The sequence below is a fragment of the Mustela putorius genome, unplaced genomic scaffold, assembly GCF_011764305.1.
Source record: "Mustela putorius furo isolate JIRA1106 unplaced genomic scaffold, ASM1176430v1.1 tig00000129_pilon_pilon_pilon, whole genome shotgun sequence".
In the NCBI taxonomy this organism is placed as follows: Eukaryota; Metazoa; Chordata; class Mammalia; order Carnivora; family Mustelidae; genus Mustela; species Mustela putorius.
The window spans coordinates 39,557,696-39,583,089 of NW_025421290.1; the positions used below are offsets into that span (position 1 = coordinate 39,557,696).

General features: G+C 43.3%; 2 protein-coding genes across 3 annotated transcripts; both read right to left on the reverse strand.

The window, feature by feature from the left end:
• Positions 1–2,568: 2,568 nt before the first annotated feature.
• LOC123390503 (peroxisomal succinyl-coenzyme A thioesterase-like) lies at positions 2,569–3,387 on the reverse strand (the record flags this gene model as incomplete). The annotated part of the gene is made up of 1 exon (XM_045074608.1): positions 2,569–3,387. A coding segment is annotated over one exon (618 nt), but the record flags the coding sequence as incomplete, so codon positions are not given.
• Positions 3,388–10,389: 7,002 nt separating this feature from the next.
• LOC101683267 (peroxisomal succinyl-coenzyme A thioesterase) lies at positions 10,390–24,288 on the reverse strand. Of its 2 annotated transcripts, none has more exons than XM_045072621.1 (3): positions 23,588–24,287; positions 22,483–22,685; positions 10,390–11,196 (listed from the first exon to the last, which is right to left on the reverse strand). In XM_045072621.1, the coding sequence occupies exons 1-3, from the start codon at positions 24,039–24,041 to the stop codon at positions 10,591–10,593; spliced, it is 1,263 nt and encodes a 420-aa protein (XP_044928556.1). In that variant the 5' UTR covers positions 24,042–24,287; the 3' UTR covers positions 10,390–10,590. The 2 variants fall into 2 exon arrangements, with proteins under 2 accessions (XP_044928556.1, XP_044928549.1); XM_045072614.1 differs by lacking the exon at positions 10,390–11,196 and adding an exon at positions 18,224–19,033 and having other exon boundaries at positions 23,588–24,288.
• Between the last annotated feature and the right edge of the window lie 1,106 nt (positions 24,289–25,394).

Genomic DNA, 25,394 nt, shown 5'->3' on the forward strand with positions numbered 1-25,394 from the left:
AGCAATACTATGTAGCTTACGAGACTAGTTCAAAAGAATGCCATGCAATTTTGCCTTGCTTTCTTGGGATGCTCACTCTTGGGTCCAAGCCCAAGTAGCCAGTGGAAAAAACCCATGTGGAGAGAAATTGGGAGAACCTCCTAAATCACAGGACTGTCTGAATCCTCAGATGATAGTCACTACCAACCTCCCTGCTATGTGAGTGAGAAAAATAAAGAGTTACTATGTAACTGTCTGCCCACCCACCTTTTTTTAGTGAGAGTGGGGAGAGGCAGAGAGAGAGGGAGACAGAATGTTAAGTAGGTTCCATGCTTGGTGTGGAGTCAGACAATTGCTTGGTCTCATGGCCCCGAGATCAGGACTTGAACTGAAATCAAGAGTTGGGTGCTCAACCAACTGAGACACCCAGGCACCCCAACTAGTTACTGTTTTAAGCCACCATGTTTTTGAGGTAGTTTGTTCACAACAATAGCTAACTGAAACATAACCCCGAAAACACTGCCACACAATGTTTTAAAATAACAATCATTTGCTCACAGATATACAATTTGGACATGGCTTGAAAGGTACAATTCTTCTCGGCTTCAGGTATCTGAAGCCTTTGCTGGGGAAGATTATAAATGGCTAGGACCTAGAAAAATCTGGGGGTTTTCACTCACATGTCTGGTGCCTGGGTGGAAATAACTCGAAGGCTGGTCTACAGTTGGCCTCTCCATATATTTTTTGGCTTCCTCACATTATCACGGCCTCAAAGTAGTCAGACTTCCTAAGGTGCCTCAGGGCTCCAAAAGCAAATGTTCCCAGTAGAAAAGGTGGGATCTTATTTATTTATTTGAGAGATCACAAGTAGGCAGAGAGGCAGCCGGGGGTGAGGGGGAAGCAGGCTCCCTGCTAAGCAGAGAGCCTGATGACGGGCTCGATCCCAGGACTCTGGGATCATGACCTGAGCCGAAGGCAGAGGCTTTAACGCACTGAGCCACCCAGGCACCCTGAAAAGGTGGGATCTTCATAGCATTTTATGATCTAGCCTCTGAAGTGACATACTACTAGTTAAGCTCAACACATCTGACTGAAATGGAAGCTCATCCAGATTTGAGAGAAGAGTATCGGGTCTTCCACCTCTTGGTGGAATAAATGCCAAAGGGTTCATGGCTGTGTTATAAACTGCTACAGATAATTTTTCTGTGATAGTTATGCTATTCTTTATACTTGCTTTAAGTTTATTGTTGTTATGAACTGAATGTGTCACCTCAAAATTCATATTTTTTTTAAAGATTTTATTTATTTATTTGACAGAGAGAGATATCACAAATAGGCAGAGAGACAGACAGAGAGAGAGATGAGGAGAAGCTGGCTCCCTGCTGAGCAGAGAGCCCTATGCGGGACTCGATCCCAGGCCCCTGGGATCATGACCTGAGCCGAAGGCAGAGGCTTAACCCACCGAGCCACCCAGGCGCCCCTCAAAATTTGTATTTTTAAATCCCAACCCACAATGTGGTGGCATTTGAAGGTGGAGCCTTTGGGATGTTATTAGGTTTACACGAAAGCATGAGAGTGAGCCCCCCACCATGATGGAATTAGTGCCCTTATAAAAAGAGGTAGAGAAGCCAGTGCTCTCTTTCTTTGTCACAGGAGGACATGGGGAGAAGGCAGCCATCTGTAAGCCAGGGAAAGTCCATTACCAGGAACTGAATCTGCTGGAATCTTGATCTTGGACTTCCCAGCCTCCAGAAAAAAAAAGAAATGTCTGTTGTTTCAGCCAGCAGTCTATGGTATTTTGTTATAGCAGCGCAAGCTAAGACATGCTTCTTGAATTGCATGTGGCTTGATGTCTTTGTCAATTTTAGAACCGTCAACTTTTATCTCTTTAGATACACTTATGCAATGCTTTGTGGCCCTCAAAGAAAAGGAGCAATGAGGCCACTAAGAATGTCACACTATGGTTTTCCAAAGTCTATTCTTAAACCCAGGAAGAAGGAATATAAGTCATGGTCATTCATCATTGAAACAGAGTTTAGACTTAACTATTCTAGAGATGCTCCCCTTCTTTACCCTAACTCCTCCTCTCAAGGCATTCTTCTCTGATCTCCATGAGGAAAAGGTCAGCCTGGCTTCCTTATACCAACACTTTTCTGTAAGGTTTGGCCGATGAAAATGTTACCCTGCTACCAGTATTCGAACTAGTAACAAACACTGGATGGCAATTCTCCCACAGTGATTCTTTTTTTTTTTTTTTTAAGATTTTTATTTATTTATTTGACAGAGAGAGATCACAAGTAGTAGGCAGAGAGAGAGAAGGAGAAGCAGGCTCCCCACTAAGCAGAGAGCCTAATGTGGGACTCCATCCCAGGACCCTGAGATCATGACCTGACCCGAAGGCAGAGGCTTAACCCACTGCGCCACGCAGGCGCCATCCCACAGTCATTCTTTAAAAAAAAAAAAAAAAAGAAAAGTAACCTAGCATTTGTTCAACTTTAAATTTCATCCATGGCTTAAAATGTTAAGTAAAATCTAAAAGAAAATACAAATTTTAACAGATGGGATGCTTTTTACTCTTTGTGTTGTATACCTCACTGAATCTTCTGTAATAAGCATGTGTTACATTGGTAAAATTAATGAAAACATAATGTATTAAAAATTTTACCTAAAGTACATCATTAATACCCACGACATGAATTTAACATCATCCAGGGGACAACTGATACACATATGATTACTGAAAACCAGAGTCTGACCTTGAATTTCTCATGTCAGTAACAGACCAACACATTACAATTTAGGGGAAGCTATATTCTGGGTACCTCCAAGATGTTTGCAGAAAAAGGTTAGAATTTGTTTCCATGAATCTTCCTGAGCCCTAGCATGAGCCCTGGGCTCCCCACCCCACATTATAGGTTTGTTCAGTAATTTGTGCACAGAAGCGGGGCATAGGGGGAAGTAAGGAGGTTCAATATTATGCCCAGTCCCAGGATAAGAGAGGATCTGGGGTTTTTCCTTTCCATGGGCCTGTAACCGTTCAGAGGCTATTTGGGCATATAACTCACTCCTCCAGTTATGGTCATCCTGACCAACGATGAAGAGGATGGGTCCCTGGGCTTTCTCTATTGGAATCATGCTGGGGTTCTCATGCCTTCCTATAACATCATTTCGTATATCCACAATGTCCAGGAGGCCTGAGAAGGCTACCTTGAGTCTTCTAAAATCATGGTTCAATGGTGGGATGCACGTCTGCTTGTACTGTATGGGTTTGTTTCCACTGAACCCAGATCCGTTGATGGAAACTGTGGCTGAGATGTTTTTCAAATATGAGGCCATAGAAAGACAAATATCAGCCCCTAAAGAAAAGCCCAGAAGCCCAATGCCTGGGCCCTTCACCTGGAAGGCAAGAAGAAAGAAGAGTCAAGAACACATGTCATAGAAAAATGTTCTGCAGTGATGGGAATAGGTTCACTAATGAGTGTTGATACTTCGGGTCTGAGTTAAGCTGAGGGTAGAGGCAAAATGGGGGCTGGGAAGTAGCCATTCCCAGCCATTCCCAGAAAAAAAGTATGGAGCTCTTGGTTGGCTCAGTTGGTAGCATACAGGACTCTTCATCTTAGGATTATAAAATAAAGGTATTAACTATTAAAACAGTTTAACATAATGAGAGATGCTAACTTTAATTTGTGAGTTGGCCACAAGGTTATCAAGCTCAGCTGACAGGAGTTTCTTCCCACATAAAAAATATCTGAGTGAACACATGGCAAATGAATTGTGAACTCCCTGGCAAGTCTGGGTAAGACTGGTAAGTCCAGTAATCACACTACTGGGTATTTGTCCCCAAATTACAAATGTTCCACACTATCAACCGCTAGAGAATGCTGAGTCATGGAGCCTGTCAAGTTCAGGTCCTCATTCAGGCGGGCATGATCTAAGTTTCAATGGGCCAATGTATCTAACTGTGTGGAACCAAGTTCTGTTCTAAGTGAATGACTCATCTGACCTCATCTACATACACTGGCAAATGATTACAGAAACCAAGTAAGACTTCAGATCAAATTAAGAAGTTTTTAGCTTCTGATATACGTGAGCAAGTTCTGATCAAAATCTGAGAACACACTGATATCAGAAAATTAAAGATTAGGGGCGCCTGGGTGGCTTGGTGGGTTAAAGCCTCCGCCTTAAGCTCAGGTCATGATCCCAGGGTCCTGGGATTGAGCCCCGCATTGGGCTCTCTGCTCATCAGGGAGCCTGCTTCCCCCTCTCTCTCTCTGCCTGCCTCTCTGGCCACTTGTGATCTTTCTCTTTGTCAAATAAATAAATAAAAATATTTTTAAAAAATAAATAAAAATAAATATTATTCAGGGTGCCTAGGTGGCTCAGTTTGTTAAATGATGACTCTTGATTTTAGGTCAGGTCATGATCTCGAGGGTGTGGGGTCAAGCCCCACATCAAGCTCTGTGCTCAGCGTGGAGTCTGGTTGAGAATCTCTCTCCCTTTCCCTCTACCCCTCCCCCCACTCACATCTGTGCTCTCTTTCTCTAATTAAATAATAAATAAAAACTTCATATAAAAATTATTCCAGGGGTACCTGGGTGGCTCAGTGGGTTAAGGCCTCTGCTTTTGGCTTGGGTCGTGATCCCAGGGTCCTGGAATCGAGCCCCGCATCAGGCTGCTCCTGCTGAGCAGGAGGCCTGCTTCTCTTTCTCTTTATCTCTGCCTGCTTCTCTGCCTTCTTGTGATCGCTGTCTGCCAAATAAATAAATAAATTCTTTAAAAAAAACTCTAAAAATTATTCCATTTAACTCCTGTATTACCTTATGGTAAGAACTCTTGATTTATTAACATTAGATAAAAATATTTTTACCACCTTGTGAAAAATGCAATGAATGATCTTAGAACAATTCTACTCCACTTATTTCCTTCCTACATATGCAATTTAATTCTATGTGTATTTTAAACTACATAGTATATTATTTGCAAATATTTATGGGGCACCTAGGTGGCTCAGTTGGTGAAGAGTACATTTGGCTCAGGTCATGATCCTGGGGTCCTGGGATCGAGCCCCATATTGGGCTCCCTGCTTCTCCCTCTCCCTGCCCAATCCCTCTCTCTCTCTCAAATAAATAATAAAATCTTAAAAATATATTTGTTTAACCATAAAAGACTCTTAATCTCACAAAACAAACTGAGGTTTAGCAGGAGGAGGAGGGTAGGGAGGGGGTGGTGGGGTTATGGACATTGGGGAGGGTATGTGCTATGGTGAGTGCTGTGAAGTGTGTAAATCTGGCGATTCACAGACCTGTACTCCTGGGGCTAATAATACATTATATGTTTATTTAAAAAATTATTTAAAAAAATATATATATATTTGTTTAGACTTATCTACATATTTAGCCTCTTCATTATATTCCATTTCTTCCTTCATCTATGTGCTCTCCCCTGGAATCATTTTCCTTGTGCTTGAAGAATACTCTAGTTTTTCCTTTATTGCAGATATGCTATATTATCTCAATTTATATTTTTCTGAAAATGACTCAATTCTGATTTCATTAACTTTTTTCAATAACCTTTATGAAATATAAATGCTTTCATACTTAAGCATCTCTTCTTCTAGTATAGGCTTCTAGGTTGTCACGTATTTTCTGTCAACGCTTTGAAGGTATCATTCCAGTGGTTTCCCATTTCCATTATTGCTGTGTTTAAGTCCGTTGTTAGATTTAGTGTTGTTCCTTTGAAGGTTGTCTTTTTTCTGTGGCTGCTGGCAAGGCTTTTTAATCTTTAGCCTTCTTTGCAGCAGTGTTCCTACAGAACAAACAATTCTGTGGACAGATTGCAAAGGTCACTGCAACAGTAACTCCCATCTCAGATGCTCTTCTGGGAATCTTGCAATTCCCTTATCAGGAGGTTAAGAGTCCACTTTCCTTGCACCTTTTTGTTTACCTCAAACAAGAGAGTACAGTTGAAGCGATGCTATGTGACTTCCAAAGCTAGGTCATAAAAAAATGCCATGTGTCTCTGCCATCCTTTCTTGGGACGTTCATTCTTGAAAGTCAGATACCATGCTTTGAGAAAACTCAAGCAGTCTCTGGACATGCTCATATACGCAGGAATCACAGTTGCCTTTAGGACTAGGTGGCAGGTGGAAGCTGGAAGGGCTTCTAGGAGACTTAGTGAAAGCCTAAAGGACCCCATGGAGGTTATTATTGAGGGCCTACAGGAAAGCAATAAAAACTTACTGGAAGCTGAAGGCAACACTGACACTTGGCAGTAAAGTGAAAAATGGAAAATAGACCTAAATGAATTCAATAATCTGGCTGAGGGGATTTCCCAGCAGAATACTGATAGTGCCATCTGGCTTCTGCTGCTGCCTATGATAAAAATGCAAGAGAAAGGGTTAAAGAATGAACTCTTATATGTGAAGGAACCAGGACTTGCCAAGTTTGACAATAATACTATTTCTCTTTCCCAGCCTCCCCGTAGGGTAAATTAGTCTTTAATTACGACAGGACCGGGCGCCTGGGTGGCTCAGTGGGTTAAAGCCTCTGCCTTTGGCTCGGGTCATGATCTCAGGGTTCTGGGATCAAGCCCTGCGTGTGCTCTCTGCTCAGCAGGAAGCCTGCTTCCTCCTCTCTCTCTCTGCCTGACTCTCTGCCTACTTGTGATCTCCCTCTGTCAAATAAATAAATAAAATCTTAAAAAAAAAAATTAATTAAGACAGGACCTCAGACCAAAGTCAAATCCAGGGTGGGTCTACGGGGCGGGGGGAGGATCCTTTGTGAAGACCTCAGAAAGATTCAAGGTTGTACTTCATAGAACATTTCCAACCGAGCAAAGGCCCCTCTGAAGATTTTAAGGTGTCCCCAGAAGATCCTATTAAATAATAGATTCAAAGAATATTTTTTTTTTTAAAGATTTTATTTATTTATTTGACAAAGAGAGACAGCAAGAGCAGGAACACCAGCAGGGGGAATCAGAGAAGGAAAGCAAGCTTCCCCGAAGGCAGACGCTTAATGACAGCCACCCAGGTGCCCCTCAAATAGACTGTTTGAGGTGTGTTTTATGTAATAAAGTGAACCTCACTAAGGTTTTTAGAAAACCCACATAGTTCTTAAGAGAATTGTTCTGGTAGCACTACAAATTTGAACTAAATACAAAGAGTGCAGAGAACAGAACTTTGGACTCCTAATCTTTATCATCTAGGAAGCGGACTGAAGTGGCTTTGGAGTTACTCATTCATTTTATGGAAAATAAAGGTTTTAACTCAGAAGGCAGAACCAAGAGCTACAGAGAACAACTTACAGACGGTTAATGAGCATCAAAGAATTGGCAAAATGTTCTCAGATTTCAAAATCGCTAGGGGGCAGTGACTTGTCCATGTGCCTCCCACTTCCCCCATTTTTGAACAAGAATGTTAAGAGTTATCTTACACCTCTCCCACCGTTGTATTCTGTGTGTGTGTGTGTGTGTGTGTGGTTGTTTCTTTAGTTCACAGGTTTTCACTTTGAGAATGATACTTGGGGAGCTATACCCAAGAACTATATGTGAGGAGTCTCGTCTGTACCTGGATGTGACACAGATGACACAATCTTAGACCTTGAGCCTGCGCAGAACACTGTCACGGAATGAGAGTTTTGAGGAGCCTTGAAAGAGGAATGGGTGTATTCTGTCTGTGGGAGGAACGTGAACCACTGCGGCCAGAAGGCCGATTTTCAAAAAATGATTACAATGTTCCCCATCCTATATTGTCCTAGAACCTTGCCACTCTCCTTTTAAAAGAGGTGGACTCTATGCTCTCCTTGAACTTGAGTGAGGCTCTGGGACTGCCTTGACCAATAGATTATGGCAAGAGCAATACTATGTAGCTTACGAGACTAGTTCAAAAGAATGCCATGCAATTTTGCCTTGCTTTCTTGGGATGCTCACTCTTGGGTCCAAGCCCAAGTAGCCAGTGGAAAAAACCCATGTGGAGAGAAATTGGGAGAACCTCCTAAATCACAGGACTGTCTGAATCCTCAGATGATAGTCACTACCAACCTCCCTGCTATGTGAGTGAGAAAAATAAAGAGTTACTATGTAACTGTCTGCCCACCCACCTTTTTTTAGTGAGAGTGGGGAGAGGCAGAGAGAGAGGGAGACAGAATGTTAAGTAGGTTCCATGCTTGGTGTGGAGTCAGACAATTGCTTGGTCTCATGGCCCCGAGATCAGGACTTGAACTGAAATCAAGAGTTGGGTGCTCAACCAACTGAGACACCCAGGCACCCCAACTAGTTACTGTTTTAAGCCACCATGTTTTTGAGGTAGTTTGTTCACAACAATAGCTAACTGAAACATAACCCCGAAACACTGCCACACAATGTTTTAAAATAACAATCATTTGCTCACAGATATACAATTTGGACATGGCTTGAAAGGTACAATTCTTCTCGGCTTCAGGTATCTGAAGCCTTTGCTGGGGAAGATTATAAATGGCTAGGACCTAGAAAAATCTGGGGGTTTTCACTCACATGTCTGGTGCCTGGGTGGAAATAACTCGAAGGCTGGTCTACAGTTGGCCTCTCCATATATTTTTTGGCTTCCTCACATTATCACGGCCTCAAAGTAGTCAGACTTCCTAAGGTGCCTCAGGGCTCCAAAAGCAAATGTTCCCAGTAGAAAAGGTGGGATCTTATTTATTTATTTGAGAGATCACAAGTAGGCAGAGAGGCAGCCGGGGGTGAGGGGGAAGCAGGCTCCCTGCTAAGCAGAGAGCCTGATGACGGGCTCGATCCCAGGACTCTGGGATCATGACCTGAGCCGAAGGCAGAGGCTTTAACGCACTGAGCCACCCAGGCACCCTGAAAAGGTGGGATCTTCATAGCATTTTATGATCTAGCCTCTGAAGTGACATACTACTAGTTAAGCTCAACACATCTGACTGAAATGGAAGCTCATCCAGATTTGAGAGAAGAGTATCGGGTCTTCCACCTCTTGGTGGAATAAATGCCAAAGGGTTCATGGCTGTGTTATAAACTGCTACAGATAATTTTTCTGTGATAGTTATGCTATTCTTTATACTTGCTTTAAGTTTATTGTTGTTATGAACTGAATGTGTCACCTCAAAATTCATATTTTTTTTAAAGATTTTATTTATTTATTTGACAGAGAGAGATATCACAAATAGGCAGAGAGACAGACAGAGAGAGAGATGAGGAGAAGCTGGCTCCCTGCTGAGCAGAGAGCCCTATGCGGGACTCGATCCCAGGCCCCTGGGATCATGACCTGAGCCGAAGGCAGAGGCTTAACCCACCGAGCCACCCAGGCGCCCCTCAAAATTTGTATTTTTAAATCCCAACCCACAATGTGGTGGCATTTGAAGGTGGAGCCTTTGGGATGTTATTAGGTTTACACGAAAGCATGAGAGTGAGCCCCCCACCATGATGGAATTAGTGCCCTTATAAAAAGAGGTAGAGAAGCCAGTGCTCTCTTTCTTTGTCACAGGAGGACATGGGGAGAAGGCAGCCATCTGTAAGCCAGGGAAAGTCCATTACCAGGAACTGAATCTGCTGGAATCTTGATCTTGGACTTCCCAGCCTCCAGAAAAAAAGAAATGTCTGTTGTTTCAGCCAGCAGTCTATGGTATTTTGTTATAGCAGCGCAAGCTAAGACATGCTTCTTGAATTGCATGTGGCTTGATGTCTTTGTCAATTTTAGAAACCGTCAACTTTTATCTCTTTAGATACACTTATGCAATGCTTTGTGGCCCTCAAAGAAAAGGAGCAATGAGGCCACTAAGAATGTCACACTATGGTTTTCCAAAGTCTATTCTTAAACCCAGGAAGAAGGAATATAAGTCATGGTCATTCATCATTGAAACAGAGTTTAGACTTAACTATTCTAGAGATGCTCCCCTTCTTTACCCTAACTCCTCCTCTCAAGGCATTCTTCTCTGATCTCCATGAGGAAAAGGTCAGCCTGGCTTCCTTATACCAACACTTTTCTGTAAGGTTTGGCCGATGAAAATGTTACCCTGCTACCAGTATTCGAACTAGTAACAAACACTGGATGGCAATTCTCCCACAGTGATTCTTTTTTTTTTTTTTTTAAGATTTTTATTTATTTATTTGACAGAGAGAGATCACAAGTAGGCAGAGAGAGAGGGAGAAGCAGGCTCCCCACTAAGCAGAGAGCCTAATGTGGGACTCCATCCCAGGACCCTGAGATCATGACCTGACCCGAAGGCAGAGGCTTAACCCACTGCGCCACGCAGGCGCCATCCCACAGTCATTCTTTAAAAAAAAAAAAAAAAGAAAAGTAACCTAGCATTTGTTCAACTTTAAATTTCATCCATGGCTTAAAATGTTAAGTAAAATCTAAAAGAAAATACAAATTTTAACAGATGGGATGCTTTTTACTCTTTGTGTTGTATACCTCACTGAATCTTCTGTAATAAGCATGTGTTACATTGGTAAAATTAATGAAAACATAATGTATTAAAAATTTTACCTAAAGTACATCATTAATACCCACGACATGAATTTAACATCATCCAGGGGACAACTGATACACATATGATTACTGAAAACCAGAGTCTGACCTTGAATTTCTCATGTCAGTAACAGACCAACACATTACAATTTAGGGGAAGCTATATTCTGGGTACCTCCAAGATGTTTGCAGAAAAAGGTTAGAATTTGTTTCCATGAATCTTCCTGAGCCCTAGCATGAGCCCTGGGCTCCCCACCCCACATTATAGGTTTGTTCAGTAATTTGTGCACAGAAGCGGGGCATAGGGGGAAGTAAGGAGGTTCAATATTATGCCCAGTCCCAGGATAAGAGAGGATCTGGGGTTTTTCCTTTCCATGGGCCTGTAACCGTTCAGAGGCTATTTGGGCATATAACTCACTCCTCCAGTTATGGTCATCCTGACCAACGATGAAGAGGATGGGTCCCTGGGCTTTCTCTATTGGAATCATGCTGGGGTTCTCATGCCTTCCTATAACATCATTTCGTATATCCACAATGTCCAGGAGGCCTGAGAAGGCTACCTTGAGTCTTCTAAAATCATGGTTCAATGGTGGGATGCACGTCTGCTTGTACTGTATGGGTTTGTTTCCACTGAACCCAGATCCGTTGATGGAAACTGTGGCTGAGATGTTTTTCAAATATGAGGCCATAGAAAGACAAATATCAGCCCCTAAAGAAAAGCCCAGAAGCCCAATGCCTGGGCCCTTCACCTGGAAGGCAAGAAGAAAGAAGAGTCAAGAACACATGTCATAGAAAAATGTTCTGCAGTGATGGGAATAGGTTCACTAATGAGTGTTGATACTTCGGGTCTGAGTTAAGCTGAGGGTAGAGGCAAAATGGGGGCTGGGAAGTAGCCATTCCCAGCCATTCCCAGAAAAAAAGTATGGAGCTCTTGGTTGGCTCAGTTGGTAGCATACAGGACTCTTCATCTTAGGATTATAAAATAAAGGTATTAACTATTAAAACAGTTTAACATAATGAGAGATGCTAACTTTAATTTGTGAGTTGGCCACAAGGTTATCAAGCTCAGCTGACAGGAGTTTCTTCCCACATAAAAAATATCTGAGTGAACACATGGCAAATGAATTGTGAACTCCCTGGCAAGTCTGGGTAAGACTGGTAAGTCCAGTAATCACACTACTGGGTATTTGTCCCCAAATTACAAATGTTCCACACTATCAACCGCTAGAGAATGCTGAGTCATGGAGCCTGTCAAGTTCAGGTCCTCATTCAGGCGGGCATGATCTAAGTTTCAATGGGCCAATGTATCTAACTGTGTGGAACCAAGTTCTGTTCTAAGTGAATGACTCATCTGACCTCATCTACATACACTGGCAAATGATTACAGAAACCAAGTAAGACTTCAGATCAAATTAAGAAGTTTTTAGCTTCTGATATACGTGAGCAAGTTCTGATCAAAATCTGAGAACACACTGATATCAGAAAATTAAAGATTGGGGGGCGCCTGGGTGGCTTGGTGGGTTAAAGCCTCCGCCTTAAGCTCAGGTCATGATCCCAGGGTCCTGGGATTGAGCCCCGCATTGGGCTCTCTGCTCATCAGGGAGCCTGCTTCCCCCTCTCTCTCTCTGCCTGCCTCTCTGGCCACTTGTGATCTTTCTCTTTGTCAAATAAATAATAAAAATATTTTTAAAAAATAAATAAAAATAAATATTATTCAGGGTGCCTAGGTGGCTCAGTTTGTTAAATGATGACTCTTGATTTTAGGTCAGGTCATGATCTCGAGGGTGTGGGGTCAAGCCCCACATCAAGCTCTGTGCTCAGCGTGGAGTCTGGTTGAGAATCTCTCTCCCTTTCCCTCTACCCCTCCCCCCACTCACATCTGTGCTCTCTTTCTCTAATTAAATAATAAATAAAAACTTCATATAAAAATTATTCCAGGGGTACCTGGGTGGCTCAGTGGGTTAAGGCCTCTGCTTTTGGCTTGGGTCGTGATCCCCAGGGTCCTGGAATCGAGCCCCGCATCAGGCTGCTCCTGCTGAGCAGGAGGCCTGCTTCTCTTTCTCTTTATCTCTGCCTGCTTCTCTGCCTTCTTGTGATCGCTGTCTGCCAAATAAATAAATAAATTCTTTAAAAAAAACTCTAAAAATTATTCCATTTAACTCCTGTATTACCTTATGGTAAGAACTCTTGATTTATTAACATTAGATAAAAATATTTTTACCACCTTGTGAAAAATGCAATGAATGATCTTAGAACAATTCTACTCCACTTATTTCCTTCCTACATATGCAATTTAATTCTATGTGTATTTTAAACTACATAGTATATTATTTGCAAATATTTATGGGGCACCTAGGTGGCTCAGTTGGTGAAGAGTACATTTGGCTCAGGTCATGATCCTGGGGTCCTGGGATCGAGCCCCATATTGGGCTCCCTGCTTCTCCCTCTCCCTGCCCAATCCCTCTCTCTCTCTCAAATAAATAATAAAATCTTAAAAATATATTTGTTTTAACCATAAAAGACTCTTAATCTCACAAAACAAACTGAGGTTTAGCAGGAGGAGGAGGGTAGGGAGGGGGTGGTGGGGTTATGGACATTGGGGAGGGTATGTGCTATGGTGAGTGCTGTGAAGTGTGTAAATCTGGCGATTCACAGACCTGTACTCCTGGGGCTAATAATACATTATATGTTTATTTAAAAAATTATTTAAAAAATATATATATATATTTGTTTAGACTTATCTACATATTTAGCCTCTTCATTATATTCCATTTCTTCCTTCATCTATGTGCTCTCCCCTGGAATCATTTTCCTTGTGCTTGAAGAATACTCTAGTTTTTCCTTTATTGCAGATATGCTATATTATCTCAATTTATATTTTTCTGAAAATGACTCAATTCTGATTTCATTAACTTTTTTCAATAACCTTTATGAAATATAAATGCTTTCATACTTAAGCATCTCTTCTTCTAGTATAGGCTTCTAGGTTGTCACGTATTTTCTGTCAACGCTTTGAAGGTATCATTCCAGTGGTTTCCCATTTCCATTATTGCTGTGTTTAAGTCCGTTGTTAGATTTAGTGTTGTTCCTTTGAAGGTGTGTGTCTTTTTTCTGTGGCTGCTGGCAAGGCTTTTTAATCTTTAGCCTTCTTTGCAGCAGTGTTTCCTACAGAACAAACAATTCTGTGGACAGATTGCAAAGATCACTGCAACAGTAACTCCCATCTCAGATGCTCTTCTGGGAATCTTGCAATTCCCTTATCAGGAGGTTAAGAGTCCACTTTCCTTGCACCTTTTTGTGTTTACCTCAAACAAGAGAGTACAGTTGAAGCGATGCTATGTGACTTCCAAAGCTAGGTCATAAAAAAATGCCATGTGTCTCTGCCATCCTTTCTTGGGACGTTCATTCTTGAAAGTCAGATACCATGCTTTGAGAAAACTCAAGCAGTCTCTGGACATGCTCATATACGCAGGAATCACAGTTGCCTTTAGGACTAGGTGGCAGGTGGAAGCTGGAAGGGCTTCTAGGAGACTTAGTGAAAGCCTAAAGGACCCCATGGAGGTTATTATTGAGGGCCTACAGGAAAGCAATAAAAACTTACTGGAAGCTGAAGGCAACACTGACACTTGGCAGTAAAGTGAAAAATGGAAAATAGACCTAAATGAATTCAATAATCTGGCTGAGGGGATTTCCCAGCAGAATACTGATAGTGCCATCTGGCTTCTGCTGCTGCCTATGATAAAAATGCAAGAGAAAGGGTTAAAGAATGAACTCTTATATGTGAAGGAACCAGGACTTGCCAAGTTTGACAATAATACTATTTCTCTTTCCCAGCCTCCCCGTAGGGTAAATTAGTCTTTAATTACGACAGGACCGGGCGCCTGGGTGGCTCAGTGGGTTAAAGCCTCTGCCTTTGGCTCGGGTCATGATCTCAGGGTTCTGGGATCAAGCCCTGCGTGTGCTCTCTGCTCAGCAGGAAGCCTGCTTCCTCCTCTCTCTCTCTGCCTGACTCTCTGCCTACTTGTGATCTCCCTCTGTCAAATAAATAAATAAAATCTTAAAAAAAAAAAATTAATTAAGACAGGACCTCAGACCAAAGTCAAATCCAGGGTGGGTCTACGGGGCGGGGGGAGGATCCTTTGTGAAGACCTCAGAAAGATTCAAGGTTGTACTTCATAGAACATTTCCAACCGAGCAAAGGCCCCTCTGAAGATTTTAAGGTGTCCCCAGAAGATCCTATTAAATAATAGATTCAAAGAATATTTTTTTTTAAAGATTTTATTTATTTATTTGACAAAGAGAGACAGCAAGAGCAGGAACACCAGCAGGGGGAATCAGAGAAGGAAAGCAAGCTTCCCCGAAGGCAGACGCTTAATGACAGCCACCCAGGTGCCCCTCAAATAGACTGTTTGAGGTGTGTTTTTATGTAATAAAGTGAACCTCACTAAGGTTTTTAGAAAACCCACATAGTTCTTAAGAGAATTGTTCTGGTAGCACTACAAATTTGAACTAAATACAAAGAGTGCAGAGAACAGAACTTTGGACTCCTAATCTTTATCATCTAGGAAGCGGACTGAAGTGGCTTTGGAGTTACTCATTCATTTTATGGAAAATAAAGGTTTTAACTCAGAAGGCAGAACCAAGAGCTACAGAGAACAACTTACAGACGGTTAATGAGCATCAAAGAATTGGCAAAATGTTCTCAGATTTCAAAATCGCTAGGGGGCAGTGACTTGTCCATGTGCCTCCCACTTCCCCCATTTTTGAACAAGAATGTTAAGAGTTATCTTACACCTCTCCCACCGTTGTATTCTGTGTGTGTGTGTGTGTGTGTGTGTGGGTGTTTTCTTTAGTTCACAGGTTTTCACTTTGAGAATGATACTTGGGGAGCTATACCCAAGAACTATATGTGAGGAGTCTCGTCTGTACCTGGATGTGACACAGATGACACAATCTTAGACCTTGAGCCTGCGCAGAACACTGTCACGGAATGAGAGTTTTGAGGAGCCTTGAAAGAGGAATGGGTGTATTCTGTCTGTGGGAGGAACGTGAACCACTGCGGCCAGAAGGCCGATTTTCAAAAAATGATTACAATGTTCCCCATCCTATATTGTCCTAGAACCTTGCCACTCTCCTTTTAAAAGAGGTGGACTCTATGCTCTCCTTGAACTTGAGTGAGGGCTCTGGGACTGCCTTGACCAATAGATTATGGCAAGAGCAATACTATGTAGCTTACGAGACTAGTTCAAAAGAATGCCATGCAATTTTGCCTTGCTTTCTTGGGATGCTCACTCTTGGGTCCAAGCCCAAGTAGCCAGTGGAAAAAACCCATGTGGAGAGAAATTGGGAGAACCTCCTAAATCACAGGACTGTCTGAATCCTCAGATGATAGTCACTACCAACCTCCCTGCTATGTGAGTGAGAAAAATAAAGAGTTACTATGTAACTGTCTGCCCACCCACCCTTTTTTTTTAGTGAGAGTGGGGAGAGGCAGAGAGAGAGGGAGACAGAATGTTAAGTAGGTTCCATGCTTGGTGTGGAGTCAGACAATTGCTTGGTCTCATGGCCCCGAGATCAGGACTTGAACTGAAATCAAGAGTTGGGTGCTCAACCAACTGAGACACCCAGGCACCCCAACTAGTTACTGTTTTAAGCCACCATGTTTTTGAGGTAGTTTGTTCACAACAATAGCTAACTGAAACATAACCCCGAAACACTGCCACACAATGTTTTAAAATAACAATCATTTGCTCACAGATATACAATTTGGACATGGCTTGAAAGGTACAATTCTTCTCGGCTTCAGGTATCTGAAGCCTTTGCTGGGGAAGATTATAAATGGCTAGGACCTAGAAAAATCTGGGGGTTTTCACTCACATGTCTGGTGCCTGGGTGGAAATAACTCGAAGGCTGGTCTACAGTTGGCCTCTCCATATATTTTTTGGCTTCCTCACATTATCACGGCCTCAAAGTAGTCAGACTTCCTAAGGTGCCTCAGGGCTCCAAAAGCAAATGTTCCCAGTAGAAAAGGTGGGATCTTATTTATTTATTTGAGAGATCACAAGTAGGCAGAGAGGCAGCCGGGGTGAGGGGGAAGCAGGCTCCCTGCTAAGCAGAGAGCCTGATGACGGGCTCGATCCCAGGACTCTGGGATCATGACCTGAGCCGAAGGCAGAGGCTTTAACGCACTGAGCCACCCAGGCACCCTGAAAAGGTGGGATCTTCATAGCATTTTATGATCTAGCCTCTGAAGTGACATACTACTAGTTAAGCTCAACACATCTGACTGAAATGGAAGCTCATCCAGATTTGAGAGAAGAGTATCGGGTCTTCCACCTCTTGGTGGAATAAATGCCAAAGGGTTCATGGCTGTGTTATAAACTGCTACAGATAATTTTTCTGTGATAGTTATGCTATTCTTTATACTTGCTTTAAGTTTATTGTTGTTATGAACTGAATGTGTCACCTCAAAATTCATATTTTTTTAAAGATTTTATTTATTTATTTGACAGAGAGAGATATCACAAATAGGCAGAGAGACAGACAGAGAGAGAGATGAGGAGAAGCTGGCTCCCTGCTGAGCAGAGAGCCCTATGCGGGACTCGATCCCAGGCCCCTGGGATCATGACCTGAGCCGAAGGCAGAGGCTTAACCCACCGAGCCACCCAGGCGCCCCTCAAAATTTGTATTTTTAAATCCCAACCCACAATGTGGTGGCATTTGAAGGTGGAGCCTTTGGGATGTTATTAGGTTTACACGAAAGCATGAGAGTGAGCCCCCCACCATGATGGAATTAGTGCCCTTATAAAAAGAGGTAGAGAAGCCAGTGCTCTCTTTCTTTGTCACAGGAGGACATGGGGAGAAGGCAGCCATCTGTAAGCCAGGGAAAGTCCATTACCAGGAACTGAATCTGCTGGAATCTTGATCTTGGACTTCCCAGCCTCCAGAAAAAAAGAAATGTCTGTTGTTTCAGCCAGCAGTCTATGGTATTTTGTTATAGCAGCGCAAGCTAAGACATGCTTCTTGAATTGCATGTGGCTTGATGTCTTTGTCAATTTTAGAACCGTCAACTTTTATCTCTTTAGATACACTTATGCAATGCTTTGTGGCCCTCAAAGAAAAGGAGCAATGAGGCCACTAAGAATGTCACACTATGGTTTTCCAAAGTCTATTCTTAAACCCAGGAAGAAGGAATATAAGTCATGGTCATTCATCATTGAAACAGAGTTTAGACTTAACTATTCTAGAGATGCTCCCCTTCTTTACCCTAACTCCTCCTCTCAAGGCATTCTTCTCTGATCTCCATGAGGAAAAGGTCAGCCTGGCTTCCTTATACCAACACTTTTCTGTAAGGTTTGGCCGATGAAAATGTTACCCTGCTACCAGTATTCGAACTAGTAACAAACACTGGATGGCAATTCTCCCACAGTGATTCTTTTTTTTTTTTTTTAAGATTTTTATTTATTTATTTGACAGAGAGAGATCACAAGTAGGCAGAGAGAGAGGGAGAAGCAGGCTCCCCACTAAGCAGAGAGCCTAATGTGGGACTCCATCCCAGGACCCTGAGATCATGACCTGACCCGAAGGCAGAGGCTTAACCCACTGCGCCACGCAGGCGCCATCCCACAGTCATTCTTTAAAAAAAAAAAAAAAAAGAAAAGTAACCTAGCATTTGTTCAACTTTAAATTTCATCCATGGCTTAAAATGTTAAGTAAAATCTAAAAGAAAATACAAATTTTAACAGATGGGATGCTTTTTACTCTTTGTGTTGTATACCTCACTGAATCTTCTGTAATAAGCATGTGTTACATTGGTAAAATTAATGAAAACATAATGTATTAAAAATTTTACCTAAAGTACATCATTAATACCCACGACATGAATTTAACATCATCCAGGGGACAACTGATACACATATGATTACTGAAAACCAGAGTCTGACCTTGAATTTCTCATGTCAGTAACAGACCAACACATTACAATTTAGGGGAAGCTATATTCTGGGTACCTCCAAGATGTTTGCAGAAAAAGGTTAGAATTTGTTTCCATGAATCTTCCTGAGCCCTAGCATGAGCCCTGGGCTCCCCACCCCACATTATAGGTTTGTTCAGTAATTTGTGCACAGAAGCGGGGATAGGGGGGAAGTAAGGAGGTTCAATATTATGCCCAGTCCCAGGATAAGAGAGGATCTGGGGTTTTTTTTCCTTTCCATGGGCCTGTAACCGTTCAGAGGCTATTTGGGCATATAACTCACTCCTCCAGTTATGGTCATCCTGACCAACGATGAAGAGGATGGGTCCCTGGGCTTTCTCTATTGGAATCATGCTGGGGTTCTCATGCCTTCCTATAACATCATTTCGTATATCCACAATGTCCAGGAGGCCTGAGAAGGCTACCTTGAGTCTTCTAAAATCATGGTTCAATGGTGGGATGCACGTCTGCTTGTACTGTATGGGTTTGTTTCCACTGAACCCAGATCCGTTGATGGAAACTGTGGCTGAGATGTTTTTCAAATATGAGGCCATAGAAAGACAAATATCAGCCCCTAAAGAAAAGCCCAGAAGCCCAATGCCTGGGCCCTTCACCTGGAAGGCAAGAAGAAAGAAGAGTCAAGAACACATGTCATAGAAAAATGTTCTGCAGTGATGGGAATAGGTTCACTAATGAGTGTTGATACTTCGGGTCTGAGTTAAGCTGAGGGTAGAGGCAAAATGGGGGCTGGGAAGTAGCCATTCCCAGCCATTCCCAGAAAAAAAGTATGGAGCTCTTGGTTGGCTCAGTTGGTAGCATACAGGACTCTTCATCTTAGGATTATAAAATAAAGGTATTAACTATTAAAACAGTTTAACATAATGAGAGATGCTAACTTTAATTTGTGAGTTGGCCACAAGGTTATCAAGCTCAGCTGACAGGAGTTTCTTCCCACATAAAAAATATCTGAGTGAACACATGGCAAATGAATTGTGAACTCCCTGGCAAGTCTGGGTAAGACTGGTAAGTCCAGTAATCACACTACTGGGTATTTGCCCCCAAATTACAAATGTTCCACACTATCAACCGCTAGAGAATGCTGAGTCATGGAGCCTGTCAAGTTCAGGTCCTCATTCAGGCGGGCATGATCTAAGTTTCAATGGGCCAATGTATCTAACTGTGTGGAACCAAGTTCTGTTCTAAGTGAATGACTCATCTGACCTCATCTACATACACTGGCAAATGATTACAGAAACCAAGTAAGACTTCAGATCAAATTAAGTAGTTTTTAGCTTCTGATATACGTGAGCAAGTTCTGATCAAAATCTGAGAACACACTGATATCAGAAAATTAAAGATTAGGGGCGCCTGGGTGGCTTGGTGGGTTAAAGCCTCCGCCTTAAGCTCAGGTCATGATCCCAGGTCCTGGGATCGAGCCCCGCATCGGGCTCTCTGCTCAGTGGAGAACCTGCTTCTACCTCTCTCTCTGCCTGCCTGTGATCTCTGTCTATCAAATAAATAAATAAACTCTTTAAAAAAAAGAAAAGAAAATTAAAGATTAAAAAATCAGAGTCTGCACAGAAAAGTAAAAAATCAACAAAACTAAAAGACAACCTAAGGAATGGGAAAAGATATTTGCAAATGACATATCTGATAAAGTGTTAGCATCCAAAATTTAAAAGGAACTTACAAAACTCAACACCCAAGGCCCCTGGGTGGTTCAGTGGGTTAAGTGTCCAACTCTTGATCTTGGCTCAGGTCATGATCTCAGGGTCCTGGGACTGAGCCTTGCTTCGGGCTCCCTGCTCAGAGGGGAGCCTGCTTCTCCCTCTCCCTTTGCCCCTCCCCTGCTCATTTCACTCTTGCATGCACTCTCTCTCTCTCTCTCTCTCAACTTTTTAAAAAAATCTTTAAAAAAAGATGTTCAACATTACTCATCATCAGGTACATGCAAATCAAAACTACAATTAGACAGTGCCTCACACCCATCAGAATGGCTAAAATCAACAACACAAGAAGCAAGTGTGGGCGAGGATGTGGAGAAAAAGGAACACTCATGTACTGTTGGTGGGAATGCAAACTGGTGCAGCCGCTGGGAAAAATAGTATAGATGTTCCTCAAAAGTTAAAAATAAAACTACCCTCCAATCCAGTAATCACACTACTGGGTATTTACCCCCAAAATACAAAAACACTAACTCAAAGGGATGCATGCAGCCCTCTGTTTATTGTAGCATTATTTATAATAGCCAAGATATGGAAGCAGCCTAAGTGTGCATCAACAGATGAATGGATAAAGATGTCTCTCTCTCTCTCTCTCTCTCTCTCTCTCACACACACACACACAGGAATATTATTCAGCCATAAAAAAAGAATAAACTAAAAAAAAAAAAAGAATGAAATCTTGCCATTTGCAATAAGATAGAACTACAGAGTATAAGGCTAAGTGAAATAAGTTAGAGAATGACAAATACAATGATTTCACTCATGTGGAATTTAAGAAACAAAACAAATGAAGAAAGGGAAAAAAAAAAGAGAGAGAAATCAAGAAACAGACTCTTAATTCTAGAGAACAAACTGATGGTTACCAGAGGGGAGGTGGATGGGGGATGGATTAAATAGGTGATGGGGATTAAGGATTGTACTTGTGAAGAGCTGTAGACTCCCTATACTGTACACCTGAAACTAACATAACACTGTATGTTAACTATACTGAAATTACAATTTAAAAAATTAGGGGCTACCGGGTGGCTCAGTTGTTAGGCATCTGCCTTCAGCTCGGGTCGTGATCCCAGAGTCTTGGGATCAAGCCCCACATTGGGCTCCTTGCTCTGTGGGAAGCCTGCTTCTCCTTCTCCCACTCCCCCTGCTTGTATTCCCTCTCTCGCTGTCTCTGTCAAATAAATAAATAAAATCTTATTTAAAAATATATATATAAATAAAATTTTAAAATTTTTTGTTTGTTTTAAAGATTTTATTTACTTATTTGACAGAGAGAGACCACAAGTAGGCAGAGAGGCAGGCAGAGAGAGAGGAGGAAGCAGGCTCCCCGCTGAGCAGAGAGCCCAATGGGGGGCTCGATCCCAGGACCCTGAGATCATGACCCGAGCCGAAGGCAGCGGCTCAACCCACTGAGCCACCCAGGCGCCCCAAAATTTAAAAAATTTTAAAAACATGTAGGGGTGCCTGGGTAGCCTGTTAAGTGTCTGCCTTCAGCTCTGCTAATGATGTCAGGGTCCTGGGATGGGGCTCCCCTGCTCAGCAAGGAGTCTGCTTCTCCCTCTCTCTGCCTCTTCCCTCTGCTCATGCTTTCTCTCTCAAATGAATAAATCAATCTTTTTTAAAAAAGGCATGTAAAGGGATGCCTGGGTGGCTCAGTTGGTTAAGGGGTTGCCTTTGGCTCAGGTCATGACCCCAGGGTCCTGGGATCGAGTCCTGCATCGGGCTTCCTACTCAGCGAGGAGCCTGCTTCTCTCTCTCCCTCTACCTGCCACTCTGCCTACTTATGCTCTCTGTGTGTCAAATAAATAAATAAAGTCTTTTTAAAAAGGCATGTAAAATTAACAAATTAGAAAGTCATTTTGCATAACAAATGCAAGTTCCTGAATAATTCCTTTAAATATATAAAACCTCGCATGGATTTTTATGATTAATTCTGCCTTACTAAGCCATCTGACAGAGAAAGTGTGATTAGGCACCTGAAGCCAAGGAAGTCTCCAAAAGAAATCTCTGTGAAGGGGTGCCTGGGTGGCTCAGTGGGTTAAAGCCTCTGCCTTCGGCTCAGGTCATGATCCCAGGATTCTGGGATCGAGCCCCATGTCGGGCTCTCTGCTCCGCAGGGAGCCTGCTTCCTCCACTCTCTCTCTCTGCCTGCCTCTCTGCCTACTTGTGGTTTCTCTCTCTGTGTCAAATAAATAATAAAATCTTAAAAAAAAAAAAAAAAAAAGAAATCTCTGTGAAAAGAGAGTCCAGCAGCAACAGGGGACCTGGCACAGGTGAGTGCAAAGTGGCAACCTCTCTGGATGTATTTCTAGAGAGAATGATACAATAAAGGACATTAGAACCTTGGAGTGTTGAAGCATGTAGCACAGGGCTTCTTCGAAGTACTCCAGGTGTATGCTGTCAATTTCCTTGGCGAGATCTTCGAAGTTATAATAAGCTAGAGCCAATGTGGCAAAACCATGACCAGCCAAAAGGCTTGCTCGATATTCCAACAGGCCCCCTCCAAATCCAAAGATGTCAATGATCCCTGGGAAAGGTCCAGGTCCTAGAAAGAGAACAATATAAGGGAAGGGTATTATATAATTTAAATAATTTGCTTTCCTTTTAGAGATCTTTCTATTTAGTGGGTTCCTATGAATCATAGGGAAAAAGACACAGTTCCCTGAGTTACTATGCAAAAGGAATACAAATACCTTAGAAGGAAAATCTACTAGGTACCTTCACATCAGTGAGTTTATCCTCCATATGATTCTATAAATTATCTACAAGGTTCTAAGACTCTTTAGTTATCAAGGAGAGTAATAAAGTCTTTCATCACTGACTACATCATGGAAGGAGGGATTTCACGTTTTAGATGGTGTTGATTCATAGTGTTGTTAGGGGACTGGACATAAAATCAGGAATCTTGAAATAAAGCTTTAGGTAGTGTTGCACTGACCCTTGGCTTTGTGTGTGTGTCTACCGATATTTCAGATGTCTATTTAGAGAGAGGAAAGAAAAATAAATATCCAGAGATGGTTTCAGGTGAGAAAGTCGGTAGAGTCTGAAGTGTAATCCGTGGTACAGTGAGGCATGAAGAAGTGGAGAGGATGCCCAGTGTTCCCAGGGCACTACAGAGCGGTGACGAGACAATAGCTTTCTTGATTGATAGGGCTGATGAGATCTGTAGTTTATTGATAACAAAGTGGCCCACATACCGACCCATCCTGACACCCCTTTTCTTTAGCCTGCGGAGTAACAGTACTCACCTCATTGAGATATTATGGAGAATAAACGATATAATGCAAGCAAAACGCATAACAGAGGCCAACACGTCAAAATACTCCAGTTTGGTTGTTTGGCTACTGGCTTCCTCATTGTCAGCTTCTCTGTCCTAATTCTGCCTGTACCGGAAATCACCGGATGCCAGGACACCCAGCCGCGCGCCCCCTAGGACCCCACACTCACCAGGGGGCAGGAAGAGCGTGGCGCGCACCCGGCCCACGCCCACCGGCTCCCGCCGCACGCCCGGCCGCAGGAACTCGCGCTCGTGCACCGCCCGGCCCAAGACACGACCCGCGTCGGGCTCGTGGCCGTCGAGCACCTCCAGCTCCACGGCGAAGGGCGTCTGCACGTCCCGCTTCATAAATCGCCAAAGCGGCTTATCCGGCTCCATGGCCCAGAGCAGCCCCATGGGCTCGAGCCCCACGAAGCTGCCGCCCAGCGCGGGCGCGCGCTCCAGGTCCAGGAGGCCGCCGGCGTCGGCTTCGTACCGCGCGTGGGCCCGGAAGAGCGCGCCCTTCTCGTCGCGCAGGGACGCGCGCAGCGTGACGGGCTGTCGCGGGGCCAGGCCGTGCACGATCACGCGCACGGGCTTGTCCCAGCTGCAGCGGCCCGGTGGCTCTAGGACCACCGTCACCATCCCGGCTGCGGGCGGCTGCCGCCCGGACCTGGAGCAGGAAAGGCGCAGATCGCTCCCGGCCGATGTCTGGTCCGGGGCGGCCGAGTGCGCTTCGCAGGCCCGACCGGGTCAGGAGTCCACTGGCGCAGGAACGGTGGGTGGTGGAGCGGCGTCAGGAGGAGTCTGGGCGCTTTCAGATCCCGGGGCCTGCGCAGCCGGGACTCGCCTCAAGTAAAAGCAGCGGCTCCTCCTCCCAGTCCGCGTGGGGCACGCGTAACGGGCTGAAAACTGGGCGTGGTCCTGAACCCGCCTCCGGAATGCGGCCCTCCCTCGGGCGGTTGGCTGCCTTGGGAGTCAAAATTGGGTAATCTACTCTGGGTAATCGATTCGTGGTGAAACCAGAGCTAAACCAGTAGGCAGAATTCCAAGAATTTGCCCTCCACGGAAAAGGGCAAAAAAAAATTTTTTTAACTTTTAGTGGTTTATAACATACGTACAAAAATTGCGCAGACCCTAAGCGTGCAGTCCAATGAATTTTTACAACGGGAACATACTTTTGTAATCAAGCACAGAAACCCAGAAGCCTCATTCCCAGCAAGACAGGAGCCACCCTCATTTCTGCTCCGGGCATTTCCCCTGTCCCCAAAGTTACTCTGTCCTCTTCCAACAAAATGAGCTATTTTATGGGAATGAGTCCATCGGTGCGTCGTCTTCGGTGTCTGTCCGCCTTCCCTCGACATTGTTTCTGAGATCCCTGTGTCTTGTTGGGTACAGTTGTACATCATTTATTATCATTGCTAAGTGTTGTTCCATTTTGTGATAGGGCAAGTGTCTTTGTCAACTTCACTACCAATGGGCATTTGACAGTTCTCAGATTGGGACTATAGTGCTATGAACATTCAAAAACCTTCTTTTGATGAACATAAGTGTGCATTTCAATTGGGGTATATATCTGAGAGTGGAATTGCCGTATAATCGGGAATGCATATGTTTAGCCTTAGTAGATACTAAAAGTCAATCTTTTGAATGTGACCCTAGAAGCAGTACAGATATAATGTTCAGAGATGCCCAGTGTTTTCTTTTTACATACAATAACAATAGCTACTCTTTTATCAGTACCAAATGCTTTACACGCAAAATTCAATACGTTCACCAGAAGCTGGGAGTCTTTTTTCGAATATGGCTGAGGAGGATCTTGAGGCTTGGAGAATATTAAGCCCCTGAAGTGATCTAATAAGTGACAGAGCCTTGACTGACTCCAAATGTGGGACTCAAGGGTGAGCGGCAGCATTGTGGCGAAGTGTAATCAGAGTTCTAACTCTGGCTTTAACTAGTTCTGTAGCCCGCATCAAGTGTTTTTTGGGTGTTTGTTTG